A 16197-nucleotide genomic window follows, 5' to 3' on the forward strand; every position below is an offset into this window, starting at 1 on the left:
TGGATGGATGGATGGATGGATGGATGGATGGATGGATGGATGGATAACTCCCACAGTCATTATTTCTTGTATGTAGCCTCTAACACCACTTGTCATCTGGCCTTTTTATTCAACACTGAATCTTTTTAAGACATCTATGCTGTTGCTAGCTAGTGGCTTAGCTATGTTGCATTTAATAAACAGATTTTGATCTATTTCTTTTTTGTCACTAACGTGGAATCTAAAAGTATCCATTAACGTTTGTGAGAATAATATGAAGCATTCAGTTGTTTTATTTCTGCTCTGACTACACTGTTAAAGTTGATAGTTTGTATTTTTACCTCATTTTCTCATTAAAAAAAATCATCACATATGCTAATTGTTGGTTGTTTAATCATCAAAATGTCTTCTGTAGAAGTTAAACTTTATCGCAGTACTTAAACTTTTGAAGAATAAACTGTGGAGGAATTTTTTTGGGACTGTAAGCTAAAATGAGATGATTTTCTATTTGTTCCAGCAAATCTGTGTCAACCGAAGATATATAGAGGTCAATTTATTCAATGTTTATTGAAAAAAACTGCTTTTCTTCTTGTTTTTAGCTCAATAATCAGACAGTGTATTGAGCTGTCAATTTTTCATCAGATTACTCTAGACATGAAGTGCCAAATATATATACATGTATTTCCTAACCTGTCATAACCATTGTTTTAAGTGGTCCAGTGTAAGCTTGTGGTTTTCCACAATTTGGATTAAGGACTTGAATTAAGTTCTTTAAAGCAGCGGGCCTGCGGCCTCATGGCGAGAATTTATGCATGTGATTTGGAACTCTGCATGAGCCTGTCTGTCAGAAGGCAGCAGGCTGCAGCTCAAGTTGTTTAGTAAAAATAACTGTGTACCTCGGCCTCGTAATCTGCTGTGCCCCCTCCACTAATCTGTCTCTACCACCAGGGGAGAAGGTTAGAGCACCTAATTGAACATGTAGTTCAAGTTCATTTCTTCTTATTAATCAGCCTGCCACCTGCAGTTGAGTTCTGACACTCTTTATGTGATATAAACAGACTAAAACTTTCCTCCCACACTAGTTATTCCCTGGTTAGTGGTCATAACCTCACCTCTCAGGAGATTCAGGATCAAAGCAGGTCTTGAGGACATCTGTGACATCTGGATCACAGCAGTCTCCATCATCATAGTCGTAGTATATGCTGTTGCATTCCGGGTTACAGACACCATCTTGTCTCTTCCAGTTGTAGCAGTGTCCCATCCTGAGGCAGTCCCCTCCATCGTGGCCTGTCCTCGGGTGGTCGCACTCCGGGTCACACTGGCGGTTCCCAATCTTGCCAATTCGACAGTTGCTGAGGATAAATTTCCGCCGAAGGCTGGAGTTTTTCACATTATGGACTCTCAGATCCAAAGTGATGTTGTATGGCCTGAAGGCTTCGTTCAGAACCTGATGCTGGATCTGAATCTGGGACATTGTCACTGTTGGATTTCCACCGTCATCATCTGAGAGGTTGACAATTCGATAGCGAATGCGCTTGGGGGTACGCAGCTGCCAGTTATTGTTGTAGCCAGAAATGATGTCGGTGTTGTCACACTGTGTCAGGCCACAGGGCGGGGGCAGGAACAAGGAGATGTGTTCTTGCTCAGGCACAGGAGTGGTGACGACAGTAGGATGAAGGCCAAATTTATAAGGAGTCCATAGACGCTCCACCTTAAAAACAGAAGCATTATAATGGAAAAGTTTTGTACGATATTGATCTGGTTCAAGTGTATAAAACCAATTTGTCCAATAAAAATTAAAGGCAGGCAGGAATCCCCGTGGACTAAGATGTTTGCAGATGACATTGTGATCTGTGGTGAGAACAGTGAACAGGTGGAAAATAAATGGAAAAGAGAAAACTCCCCAGGAAAATGGGGAGTGCGGTGAAGAGGTGAAGAAGAGAGTCCAGGCAGGATGGAGCGGATGGAGAAAAGTTTCAGGAGTGATTTGCAACAAAAGGGTGTCAGCAAATGTTAAAAGAAAAGTTTACAAGACAGTGGTGAGACCAACTGTGTTGTATGGTCTGGAGACAGAGACATGGACAAAAAGACAGGACAAAGAACAGGAAGTGACAGAAATGAAGTTGTTGAGGTTCTCCTTAGGAGTGACAAGGATGGATAAGATTAGGAATGAGATCATCAGAGGTACAGCACAGGTTGAACAACTGGGAGATACAGTTAGAGCGATCAGACTGATATGGTTTGGACATGTCCAGAGGAGGGACAGTGGGTATATTGATATAAGGCTGTTAGAAATGCAGCTGCCAGGAAAAAGACAAAGAGGAGATATATGGATGCAGTTAGAGAGGACATGGAGGTAGTTGGAGAGAGAACAGAAGATGTAGAGGACAGAGTGAGGTGGAGAAGGATGACTTGCTGTGGCGACCCCTGAAGAGAGAAAAGCTGAAAGAAGAAGAAGTCCAATAAAAATGAAAACAAATTATATTAACATAAGTTATACATTATTACACAACACAGATATTAAATTAAACCATTTACATTGGTGAAATCCCCCCACATCGATAGAACTGGCTTGCTGGTCTCTATTTGAAGTGGGCATTTAAGGAGGTCCTCATGAGTGCGGGCATAGTCCCATAAGACCACTCCTCCAATGTGGCCCCTGAAGCTGTGGCCCTCGTCGGACTGTTTGCTGCCAAGAAATAATGTTCTGCAGGTCTGCATGAAGCGACTGTAGAGACTCCCAGACTGGAGACTACTTTCTCCTACCTGAGACAAATAGAGGGGAAACAAAAAATAAAAAGTATAGTGTAAACTTCTCCTTGTTTCAACCTTTTTTAACATAAATTATGACCTAAAAAAGTTAAATATGGTCCTCTGGACATTAAAAAAAAAAGCAAAACAACAAAAAAATGTAGAAACATTTTGTCTTTCATCCAAGAGACTTCCTCAGTCTGAGGAGCTGTATTCAGCTCAGTCTCTTAAATAGCACCTTCTCAGAGTGGATCAACCAGTTTTGCTGCTGACAACCAAAACCAGCTGATCACATGCTCAAGAAGGACCATCAGCCTAACAATGGATCATTAGCACACTGATGGCTGTTTACTATTCACAGAGGGCTGAGTGATACTAGCAATCACAGCATTGTAAGAGGGGGACAGTTGAACCTGGAGGCCTCCACCCCTGTTTAATGATGGACAATTTCTTTTCACAAAGATGGCCTCCTTTACTCCTCTCTCAAACCATCGTTCCTCTCTGTCCAGGATGTGCACATCTTCATCCCTGAAAGAGTGACCGCTGGCCTGGAGATGAGTGTAGACCGCAGAGTCCTGGCCTGATGATATTGATCTTCTGTGCTGGGCCATCCTTTTGGCCAGTGGCTGTTTAGTTTCCCCGATGTAAGACTGATCACCCTCCTGACACTGAACAGCATACACAACATTGCTCTGTTTGTACCGGGGGACTGGATCTTTGGGATGAACCAGTCTTTGCCGTAATGTATTTTGGGGTTTAAAAGCCACTGGGACGTTATGTTTAGAAAATAAACGTCTCAGTTTCTCTGATACTCCCTCAACATACGGAATGACCACTGGTCTGGGTCTGGGTTCCTCCTTTTCACCTGTTGGCTGACTGGAGTCCTGTTTGGGTTTCTTCTTTGCTTTCAGGAAGGCCCAGTTAGGATATCCACATTGCTCTAGAGCCTGTCTTGTGGGGGATTTCTCCTTCTGCCTGGCTCCTGAGCTAGTGGGGATGCTGTCTGCTCTGTGGTACAGAGTCCTGATGACTCCTAACTTGTGCTCCAAAGGGTGATGGGAGTCAAACTGTAAATACTGGTCTGTGTGGGTGGGTTTGCGGTACACCTCAGTTTGCAAATGTATAAGACTGAACTGAATACAGCAACTCAGGCTGAGGAAGTCTTTCGGATGAAAGACGAAATGTTTCTACATTTTTTTGTTGTTTTGCTTTGTTTTGTTTTGTTTTGTTTTGAATGTCCAGAGGACCAGAGTTAACTTTTTTAGATTTTTCTACCTGGATTATTGAGCATGCATCAGGATATAAATTATGACATTTTCAACACACAAATAACATTTTCACACTACAAGTTGGCTTTGAAAATCCTTTTTGTCAAGCACATTCTCAAACTTAAGTAATCTTTGTCACCTAAATACTTCAAGTGGCTGACTCTAAAGTAGCTGTCTTCTCAATAACAGGCAGTGAGTGACGATTTCGCCGTCTACTCTGAGTGATGATTTTTTTTCTTCTAAGGAGAAAATTTACACGCCAGCACGTGATAGTCGCATGACCGATTTAAGTAGCAATCATTTAAATTTGATATTTTTATTTCAGGCTGAGACAGCTCTAAAAGACAGTAATTTTCTGTGCTAAAAATATTTAAAAAATAGTATTTTAAGCAGTTAAAGTAGTTGATTTCTGCAGTAATGTAAATATAAATGTTGTCATACTTGTCAGCAATCTCTCTTTTCCCTCTCACATCAAAAACATTACCCGATCTGCATCCTTAACCTATGACACTTGAAACTATTCCGTCCTTCCGTCTTTCTGTACGCTGCTTAGTTCATAGTGTCATCATTTCTCAAATTAATTTTTGTAACTTTCTTCTCTTCGGGCTCCCTCACAAATCCCAACGAAAGCTTCAAATGGTCCAAAATTCATCAGCTTGCATCATTAACAAAACACCCTCTTTTCACTACATCACTGCGTTCCTACAGCAACTTCAGTGACCTCCGGTCCAGTCATGTTCAGAATTCAATTTAAAAGTGAATGTGTGTTTGAATGTGTAATGCTGCACACATTCAAAGCCATCCTCAACCTCGCCCCTACTTGGTTTGTTAATATCTGAACATACTAAAGAAAAAAATAAAGTAAAATCTAGATGTATTTCAGTTATCGGCATGAAATTGTGGAATGAATTGAATGATGATCTCAAATGATGTACTTCTTTTGGTGAGCTTTAAAAGAGCCTTAAAATGTAAAATTATCATAGTTTATACCATGTAGATGTGTACAACCATGTATGTATGTAATATGAGTATGTGTACGTATGTATAGACATACATAATTAAATATAAGTTTGTACTTAAGTACGTATGTATGTATATGGACAGTAGATATCTTTCAGCATAGTAGACTGCTGAGTCTATGAATGGGTAGGCAAGTATAAGTCTTGGCTTCAGCCTATTGCTTTTTTGGTAAATTATGGATTTGTAAAATTGCATTTTATACTCAACAATTTTCAGTCAGGTCAACTGGACAGTCTCTTTTTTTGTGCTGAAACTTTTTTGTGCATCAGTCAACTGATGAAGCCTTCTGGATCGAAGGCGAAACGTTTCAGCACAAAAAAAAAGACTGTCCAGATGACCTGACTGAAAATTTCTGGATTGTATACCTGGATTATTGAGCATGGACTTTGTTGGTTTTGAACCAGTTTGACATGACTGTTGACGAGGAAGAGAGCCAGCACTGGAGGAGGGGGCGTGCCAAAGAGACCATCTTAGCACCAACAGAACAGGTTTGTTCCACTTTGGAGTAAGCTGTTGGGGGAAGAATCAGTTTTGTGTTGTGTGTTTCCTTGAGTGATGAAGCCTTCGGGATGGAAGGTGAAACGTCTCAGCACAAAAAAAATCAACTGTCCAGATGACCTGACTGAAAATTGTTGGATTGTATACCTGGATTATTGAGCATGGACTTTGTTTGCATTTTATATTGTTTTCCTTTTTTGTAATGTTGTTAATTTACCTAAATAAATTTGAGTTGAGTATTTGTTTGTCTGATCTCCTGCACATCACCACTCATTCCTGTTCTCTCTGTTTGTCCTCTTCTTTCTACCTCACCATGCCCTCTGTCTGCCTCAGCATCATGGGAAACAGCTTTTCCCACTCTGCTCCCTAACTCTGAAACTCTTTTCCTCCATCCATCAAATGTTTTGACTCTCTTATGACCTTCAAATGACAACTAAAAACACATCTGTTCAAGTTAGCTGTCTTCCTCTAATATCTTAGTCATCTCTGATAGTTGTTTTATTTTTGATCTGTACTATTTTATTGTGAATTTTTTTGTATTGCTTTTAATTTTTGAAAAGTGTCCTTGGAGGTCTTGAAAGGCACGAACAAATAAAATGCATTATTATTATTGTTAGTCTAACATTAACAACATTTCTTTTAAGAAACAAAAAATAAAACACTAACATAATTGCATTTTAAAGTCATGTTATAACAGAGTTTCATGCCACCACAACATAAAAGGGTTGACTGTTGTTTGACACAAAAATAAACTGAAAGTGATGTTGATCGATAAAGAAAAAAATAATAAAACTTGATATATTATATTTCAGCTGTTCAAAAAAATTTTTTTGACCCCTAGCATCTTAAAATCTAGTATCTGCTTAAGGAAATTGTAGAATAAACTATAAAGTATCATCATTTATTACAGGGGGGAAAATACAGTATCATGGTGAAGTCGTTCAATCATAAAGCCAGCAAAAGTTTCATCCATAGCACTTTTTAAACTTTTTATACATGTAAGCTTAGAGCCTACACTGGAAAGTTCATTTAACCTTGAATCCCCCCAAAAAATATATCATGTAAATTTTAAATAAAAACAGAAAGCAATCATTTGGAAATCTCATAAAGCCACATTTTACAGCACGACGGCTCAGCGGTTAGCACTGTCGCCTCACAGCAAGAAGGTGGGTTCAATCCCCGGTTGGACCAGGGGTCTTTCTGGATGGAGTTTGCATGTTCTCTCCGTGCATGCGTGGGTTTTCTCCAGGTACTCCAGTTTCCTCCCACAGACCAAAAACATGCATGTTAGGCTGATTGGTAACTCTAAATTGTCTCTAGGTGTGAGTGAGAGAGTGAATGGTTGTTTGTCTCGTTTGTCTCTATGTGTCCCTGTGATGGACTGGAGACCTGTCCAGGGTGTACCCCGCCTCTCACACAGTGATAGCTGGACATGGGCACCAGTGACCCCCGTGACCCAAAAAGGAAGAAGCGGGTAAAGATAATGGATGGATGGATTAAAAACCTAAATAACTTAAAGTTCTACCATACCCCCCCCAAAAAACACACACCTTAGCTCCATCAACATACAGGGTCATGTTGTGGCTGTTGTACGTGACCATTAGGTGAGTCCAGACATTGGCTTGGTACCGGTGGTGACTATAGACGGTGGTGGATTTCACAGCTCGGTCCGTACGAAGCGAGAAGTAGAAGCGTGCATCTTTGGTACCTGCTGGTTCCACAGTCTGAATGCCTACTGACCAGCCTTTCTCATTTAGTGAGTGGGAACAGTTGTCAAACACACCTAGGACACACAGCACAGAGAATGTAAGTGAGAGTAAAAAAACTTTGGGGAAAATGAATCGGAAAGCACAGGAAAATCAATAAATAAATGAAAACAAGCCTTATTTCAAAAGGATTATCCTCCCACTCCTAAAGATTGAGAAAATGAAAGCTGTACTGGGACAGAGACGGAAACAGATAGAGCACGCAAAGCCAGAGACGGCAAACAAGGATGAAGAGAGGAAGAAGGGCACACGCTCTTCACTAAGCCAAGGCAAAGCCCTGATGTTTCCATCTGCTGTTGCAACAGACTCAAACCTACATCTGCTCCCCAGATGTCAAACAACTGGGACAGCAAAGGGTCAGGGAACCCCTTCACCCTCCTCAGTGCGTGCATGTCATACGCTTACACATGTATGTATGCGTGTGATTTTGTAAAGTGGGGAAACTGTTGTGGAACGGCCCCAAAGAGATGTGACAGTTATGTATTTAAAGTTAGAGTAATGGGCTTGGGAAGCTCCAGTGTACAGTTGTACAGTGCACCATGCTGTGAAAATATTATTTAATGGCTGACAACAGGAAGAGAGTGTTGTTTTTAGTGGTTCATGCAGCACCAGATGAGAGCAATTTATTTTGTAATGCAAAATAACAAAGTTTATGGCAAAAGTGGTCGTAATCTTGTGAAACATTTACACTACCAACACAAATATTGTACTGAATCAAATTAGATGATGATGTTTTAAAGCTGTATTTATTTTGGGCGCAGGCCACAAAGCACTGACAAGCATGCCAGCAAACAATTGTCTTTTCACACATTTTGCTGCTTGAAATAATGTTTATAGTAACTTCATGTTCACTTCACTCCAACTCTGGAGAGAAGTCCGGGTACTTGAGCTACTAAGTGCTTTGTTATGCTCTCCTGGTCCTAACTTAAACTGTTGTTGTTTATTAAGCCTTGTGTGCCATTTATCAACTCTATGCTGGAAACATTACCACTGTTATATTTTCATTCAATATAAATACTCTTTATGTTATATATGTTTCCATTAGGTAATGCGGTAACATTTTACAATAAGATACACAAAATTTGATTAACTACTAGGGAACGCCTCAGGAACGAATCAGGAGCTAATGGGTAGTTAACCAGTACTTACTGGGGAACACACAGCCAAGCCTTATTAGAGGACTACTGATTTGTTACCTTGTAAATGAAGAGGAACTAATCAAGAACTAATGGGTAGTTACCAATGGACCCAAAGAGGAACAAATCAGGAGCTAATGAGTAGTTAACCAGTACTTACTGGGGAACACAAAGTCAAGCCTTATAAAGGGACTACTGGTTAGTTACATTGTAAATGAAGAGGAAATCATCAAGAACAAATGGGTAGTTAACCAGTACCTACAGGTAAACACGCAGCTAAGCATTATTAACTGGTTTGTTACCACAGAAACAGAGGATAAATTCTCCATGTGGGTTGTGAATAAACCCTGCACCAGTGAGGTCACAGCTTGTAAATGTCAAAACCCTGTTTCCTAGTGATTACTGATTTTATTGGATTTTCTCTTTTGTAAACATATTGATGAATGACATTATCAACTTCATAATCTTGTACTGGTGTCATCTTAACTATGTCTAACTATCACTTACTGATACCAAATCATTGCCTGGCTATTATTGTGATCACTGATGTAGTGAAGCATCATACCAAGTACTTACTGAGGAACCAGTCACTACTTAATCACTACCTGACCATTATATGCTGGTTTGTTCCAGTGGTAACAAACCAGTAATCCCCTAATAAGGAATGGCTGTGTGTTCCCCAGTAAGTACTGGTTAACTACCCATTAGCTCCTGATCTGTTCCTGATTTGTTCCTGAGGCCTTCCCTAGTAGTTAATCAAATTTTGTGTAGCTTATTGTAAAGTGTTACCGCCTGATGAATCCAATCAGTTACTTGGATTATAAACTTGTCTGAGAGATATAAAAATCTGGTTGACTTAATTTTCTGCTTTTAATCTCAGAAAAGACAGAGATCATGATTTTTTTCACCAGAGCATCTTGGGAACAAACGTTGCAGTCTTTTAATACCTGTGAATGGCATTAATTTGGCCTCTCGTTCAATGTAAAAAACCTGGATTTTTTTTTTTTTTTTTTTTTTAAATCAGTCATTTAACCCCACATTAAAAATGTTACCAGGGTCACTTTCTTCCACCTGCTCACTATCACTACAATTAGAAACAAGTTGTCCCAAAATTATGCAGAAAAACTGGTTCTATATTATACAAATGAGTACTTTACTCCCAGACTGCAGGTTTACTTGTGGTTCCTATAGTTTCTAAAAGTAGAATAGGAGGCAGAGCACTCAGTTATCAGGTTTCTCGTTTGTGGAACCAACTTCCAGCTTCTGTTTGTAACACTGTTAAGATTGGGCTTAAGATGTTCCTTTTTGATCAATCCTATAGTTAGGGTAGGCTTGGGTTTCCTGAGCTATCCCTTAGTTATGCTCATTTAGGCTTTTTCTGCTGGAGGACAAATTGACACCTTTCCTCACTCTGCTGCTGTCTTTACTCATTCATGTTTGTATTTGAAACCATTTCTATCTTCAACGTGTTTTCTTGTCTTTCATCTCATAGAAACCTGGACCAGCCGTTTTGTGTTTGTATTGCCCTCACTATCCACAACCCGTTGAGGCAGATGTCTGTCTAACCTGAGCCCAGTTCTGCTGAAGGTTTGTTCCTGTTAAAAGGGAGTTTTCCCTTTCCACTGTCGCCTGTGTGCCTCCTCAGGATGGGATGTTACGACAAAGTGGAGATTTGACACAATCTACTGGCTTTTTTATATAAATAAGTTTTTCTGATTGGTATTTTCTAATGTATGTGAATGTTATGTATACTGCCCTGAGACATTTGGGAAGAAAATGGAAGTCTGAGATTGTCATCATTGTATGTTCCCTTACAATGGCAAAATTATTTCTCTACAATTAACCCATCACATCTGAGATACACCCAGGTGGAGCAGTGGGCAGCTATGTAGGCGCCCACGGAGCAGTTAGAGATTAGGTGTCTTGCTCAGAGACACCACGGTGTGCGGTAATGGCTGGGAGTTGAACCGCGGCTTTCTGGTGCCAAGTCAGCTGCCCTACCTGTACCCCATCTCAGCCCTTATTTGCTGTGAATTGGTGTAAACTAAACTGAATTAAAATGTACTTAGTCATACTGTAGTACCAGATTTTTTTTTTTTTTTAAGTACTATCAGTATGGATAGAATATCTTGACAAGATGCAGTAAAATAAAAAATTGCACAGGGTTCATGTTCAGTGCAAAGAACGTTGTGACATCTAGTGGTACAAACTGTAGACTGCAACCAACTGAGAACAGCTAAATGCACCCAGTAGAGCTGGTAAAATGATACGATAACATGACAACAATAATTTTCTGGATCTTTGGATATTAACTGTTGGATGTTGATTATTTTCACATTATTCTACACTACCAGTGCATAAAAGCAAAATACAGACCAAGGGAAAACCAATCTAGCCTTCAATCTCCACATCAATGTGAAAAAGACCAAGGAGATGATTGTGGACTTCAGAAGGAAAAAACACACCTACCCCCCCCCCCCCCCCCCAAAAAAAAAAAAAAGAAGAAGAAAAACAAACACAAGAGGATCTGTGGTGGAAGTGGTCTCCAGCTACAAGTACTTGGCTGTGCACCTGAATGACAACCTCAGCTGGAGCAACAACACCACCAGCCTGATCAAGAAGCTCATCAGAGACTCTACTTCCTCAGGCGGCTGAGACTAGTTGGTCTGGGAAGCTCAGTCCTCACCTCCTTCTACAGGTGTGCAGTGGAGAGCATCCTGTGCTCCAGCATCAACGTGTGGCATGGAGGCTGCACAGCTGCAGAAAGAAAAGCTTTGCAGAGAGTGGTGAAGGCTGCACAGAAGATGTTGGAGTCAGTCTCCCCACCATCACAGACATCTACACCTCTAGATGCAGGAAGAGAGCTACCTGCATCATGAAGGACTCCACTCACCCAGCACACACACTTTTTGCCCCACTCCGCACAAGCAGAAGGTTGAGGAGCATTAAGTGTAGAACCACTAGACTGAGGAACAGCTTCTACCCTGAGGCTGTTAGACTCATGAATCTCTAATCAGAATAATCACTGTGAAAAATCACATCATGTTGCTGCTGATCTGTTTCATGTTGCTGCTGATCTGTTTCATGTTGCTGTGTTCATTCATGCTCATCTGCTCACACAGACTCATGTTCCTGCTGCTGTTCGGCGTATTGTTATTGTACTTTTAGTATTTAGTGTATTTTTAGTTAACGTTTTTCATAGTTCATATCTTAGATCTTTTTACTGTTTTGCTTTTACATTTTATATTTTTGTTGGATGTAACTGGGACCCTGTGTACACAGTTTCGTTCTACCACATGTACCACATGTAATGTGTACGACAAATAAAGAAACTTTGACTTTAACTAAAAAGGCATAAGTTTGAATTTTTTTACACCAATCTTAAGTGCTCACGTCACAGCACAGTGTTTATGTTTTACGCAGAGAAATGAATTGAACTTTCCTTTGGCAGGTTTGTTACAGACTGACAAAAATATGACTCCTCATCTTGAAATTCTTCCCAAGAAATGATGTCTGTAACCGTCAAAAGTGTTGTTTTACAAGAAGTATGTCTAATATGTTAGGAATATTGTATTTCTGCCATGCATGCCAGCTATGCTACAACCTTGTCTTGTTTAAAAAATGCTTTAAACTGGTCTCCTGACATTATTTGCTGAAAATAAATGAAAGCAGTTAAAAACAAAGCAATTGAGCAGAGCAAGCCTTTCAGTGATGCAGATATGCATAAATAGTTGAGTGTTTGATCCTTTTATCTAAATCAAAATGAACCTATAGAAAGAAATATTGCCCACCTCTGTTCTGATATAAATATGTTGTCAAAAGCAGATCTTCAATGAAACTTTAACATAAAATATAAAATGTTTATTCCTAGATCTATTGCGGATCCCATGGTTTGCAACATTCTGCAGCATGCACAGTAACAGCAAAGGCCAACAAGACAACCTGACCTGGTGTCAGTTTCTTGTCTACCAGAAACAAATGCACGTTGTTTTTCACTATATTTGTCAAAATTCCTTCAGGACACTACAAAGAGAAAAGCTCACGCCACAAAAATACCGGCCTCACATAAGGAAGCAATGAGGAGAAAATAGTTGAGTAATGCAGTAGGATCTTTGATCACAGTAAATGTGAGCGGACGTAACAGTTTGTGGTCTCCCTCACTATCTGGACAGCTGTGGTGCTGCGCCCCGGCGCTTTTATCCTCTTCAATTTGTTTGATGTGTGCGATTGCCTGTCAGGAGTGCATGCTTTTTTCATATCGGGAAAACGGGGATGCGCTTGTCATGTGAGGAAGAGCATGCAAAAACAAAAGCCTCCGTGGGATCAGCGTGTCTGTGGCTGCTGTTCAGACTCAATAAAATTCCTCAAGCAAATATGGAGAGAAGCTGAGGGAAACACACTGAGAATTTTTGCGGTCAGGTAACCACGTGCATGCAGATGTAAAGTCTGACTGAAAGGGAAACACTGTTGGTTTGACATGAAAACAATAACATGTAAGAATCTGGCTTAGTACAGACACCCCAAGGCTGCAATGTTGTTTTATGCATGCATTTTGCTTGGACGGCTCGCAAAGACCCAGCAGGGTAAATATTCATTGACACATTTGCTCATATTGTGTTATTAAATAAAAATAAAAAAAATGCAGTGATCCAATCAGGCCACACCATCTGCTGCAGAATTAACGCTGATGACGTTTCTTATTATAACGTAAAGTTATTATAGATGTACTGTTGCCATCAGGAGTGAAAGTGACATTGCAATAAAGCTTGCTGATCATTTCTGTAAGACAGTTGCTGTAAATACACAACAGAGAAAAACTCCTGTGGCTGCAAGACTGAGATGTTAGCCAGTGATGCAACACCTTTGATTTATTTCTCAAATTTTCTTCAGATTGCAAGTTTCCTGCATTTGATGAAACTCTGTCAACTCTAGCTTTTTTTTTTTTTTTTATCAATATAGGAGTGAGCAACTCAGCTGAGGCCTGAAATGGCTAAGACACAAATTATTAATCCCAGCAGTAATTCTGTTGGATCTTTAATTTTCTTCAGACTTCAGTGATCATCAGGAGGAACTGGTTAGTGGAAGGGCACTGAGATTATACTGAGAGGAGCATGTGTTCAGAGATAACATCATACCCACCTGCTATGACCGCAGGGCTGGTCTGCCCCCCCTCTGGCTTCACCCACAGCTCCACAGTGAAGGTGGCGCGGGGCAGCTCCACTCCCTCCGCCAGCTTCACCTTCAGATGCTGCCGGTGTCCGCTGAAGTACAGCGCGCTCATCCACGAGGGGGGCACCCTTGGCACGGGGCCTCCCCAGCTGTTTGCCGACGAGCTCGCATCCGCCTCCTCCACCTCCCCGGAGTAGTCCTCCGGAGTCTCCGCCGAGGACCGCAGGTCTCCATCTGCGCGCTGCAGCGCGTGCACGAGCTGCTGTCCTTTGTGCGCTGAGCTGGCGGAGGAAACTTTGTCCCACCGGGAGGTCCCCCCCTCCTCTGAACGACGCCTCGCTTCGAGGCCGCGGGGAAACCTGGCGCGAGGGGACGGCGCGTGTCTCGTGGACACGAGTCTCCGCTCCGTGTCTCGTGGAGCGGAGCTCCCGGGTTGTTTGTCCACATCTTCTGTCTCTTTCTCCTTGTTCTGGACACTTTTCTGATAAGAACGTTCGAGGAAAGTGGCAAACTTACCCCCGGCTCCGGTACCGCCCCGGATACTCTCCCTTTCCCCGGCGAAGGCGACCGGTCCGGTGTCGAACCGGCAGCCGCCTGCGCACACCTCCGGAGCCGCGCTCCGCGCTCTCCGGCTCGTGCTCGAATGAGCCGCTGGAGGGCGGTGTTGGGCCGGGGGACGGGCGCGGGTCTGCAGTGGGGACGGCCCGGACACGGAGCAGGGTTCACCTGCCAACCCGGACAGGTCCCGGTCTGCCCGCCGGGCCAGCGCGCGCTTGTACCGGCGAAGTGCGTCGGATCGGACCGGGCTGAGCAGCCACGTGTTGGAGACGAGCACGAGGAACACAGCCAGCAGTCTGATGAACAACATTGTCTCACTTTAACAAATAAATCACTTAAAATACACTGAATTTAAAAAATAAAAAAAAAAGATGTTTAAAACGCTTTCTTGTTTTTTGAAGTGGTCCCACACCGGATTGGAGTTAGGCCTGTCGGGACATTTACACACATGTCCTCAGCAATAAAACTGATATTGAATGCACTTTTTTGTAATTTAATTCAATCTGCTGTTGCTAAACGATTTAATAAAGTAAATTATAAGGAACGCGTCTTTAATTGAATGATTTTTGTGTAGATTTGATCTACAGGCGCGACAGATTTAGAATTAGAAGAGACTTGTTTAAAACTGCTGAAAAATCGTTTTGTAAAACCGTGTGATCTGCAAAGTCAAATCCTTTCTTGGCGCAGTTGCCTCGCTGCACTTTGCGCAAAGATCCGCCGCTTTGCCTCCTTCTTGGCTGCAACACATTTGAGTCACGCTGCTGTTTCCCGTTAGAAGCATCCAAAACATCAAATTGCAACAAAACAACGAATCTTCTGTCAGCCCTCCCAACGCAACGAGGCACGTTTTTAAAGGCGTCACCAGACTCACTGCTCAAACTGCACACCTAACTGGGGAAGATGTGGATGAAGAGGCAGAGTTCATCTGAATTACGAAGTCAGACCTCTTGCATTCAGACTGCCTTTGCACAGGAGAATTCCTGGTTTATTCTACCTCACCATTGTGGCATCGTTTTGTGCGTCCTGTTCCAAAAATGCGTCTGCGAGGTGAGTCAGAGTAACAAGTCCAAAAGCAAAATGCCTCGCAGTGCAAAGTGTCAGCCTCTCTACTCTATGAATAAATGACCTCTTAGAAAAGACTAAAAAGAGAGAAGCAATAGTCCAATAAATCACTTTTCTGTGTCAGCTCCTCTTTTGGTTTTGTTGTGCGTCTTTGCGCGCCACTGCAGCCTCTGCACCGGTCCAGGCAGTAGTAGTAGTAGTAATATCCTCCTCCATTCACTCGTCCTCCTCTCTCTCTTTCTCTCTCTCTCTCTCCTTCATTCGAGTCTAAAGGTTTTTTTTTTTTAAATAAGGGAACCCCTGCCCGCCCTGACATCACCAGTAGGGAAGTGTGATGGTGGAAGGGGGAAGAGGGGAGTGTGTCCTGCCCCCCTCTTCACACTTAAATTTTACAAAGGAAGTCCTCCCTTCTTCCCCCACTTGCTCGGTCCCGAGCTGCCCCCGCATCCCTCTGATCCAGAGTGGAGACAGGAAAGGGGTTGTAAAGTTTATTTATGCACTTATCCTACTTGCTGTCCTGACCTCATCCATCCATCCATCCATCATCAGAGGTGCAGATCCCAACAGAGCCGTGCTAATGCGCTACAAGAAATGCAAATGGCCTGAACACAGGGGCGTCACCAAGGGGGCGGAGGATATGGGGGCCATTGCCCCACCCTATAAACCTGCTGATCCCTCGACTAACACGCCACCACCCCTATCAAACAGTCATGTGCATAATCTGTCAGTAATTCACGAACCACTTGGTGGATTTTAATGAAAAATGATGAGCTTTCATGGTCAACCTGATTCAAGATGGCCACCACAGCCAACTGACCTTAGCCAACACAAAAAGTCAAATTTACAGATGTTGAAACACAGTTTGGTGTGGTGATAGCTGAACACCTTCCCCAAGACAAACCCTGAACGATAACATTGTTTCAAACTTGATGTTCAAGGTAGCAAGCAGTTTTTCCAGTTATGAATATACATTAAATTTAATAAGTTAAG

General features: G+C 42.0%; 1 protein-coding gene across 1 annotated transcript in view; it reads right to left on the reverse strand.

The window, feature by feature from the left end:
• Positions 1-14455, reverse strand: part of pappa2 (pappalysin 2) — a 102564-nt gene extending 88109 nt beyond the window's left edge. The window contains exons 1-4 of the mRNA XM_037681554.1: positions 13558-14455; positions 7067-7299; positions 2518-2745; positions 1092-1690 (exon numbers count right to left, since the gene is read on the reverse strand). Of these exons, the coding sequence (XP_037537482.1) occupies positions 1092-1690; positions 2518-2745; positions 7067-7299; positions 13558-14455 (1958 nt within the window). The remainder of the gene's footprint in view (positions 1-1091; positions 1691-2517; positions 2746-7066; positions 7300-13557) is intronic.
• Between the last annotated feature and the right edge of the window lie 1742 nt (positions 14456-16197).

The sequence above is a fragment of the Nematolebias whitei genome, chromosome 9, assembly GCF_014905685.2.
Source record: "Nematolebias whitei isolate Nwh7 chromosome 9, NemWhi1, whole genome shotgun sequence".
Taxonomy (NCBI): Eukaryota; Metazoa; Chordata; class Actinopteri; order Cyprinodontiformes; family Rivulidae; genus Nematolebias; species Nematolebias whitei.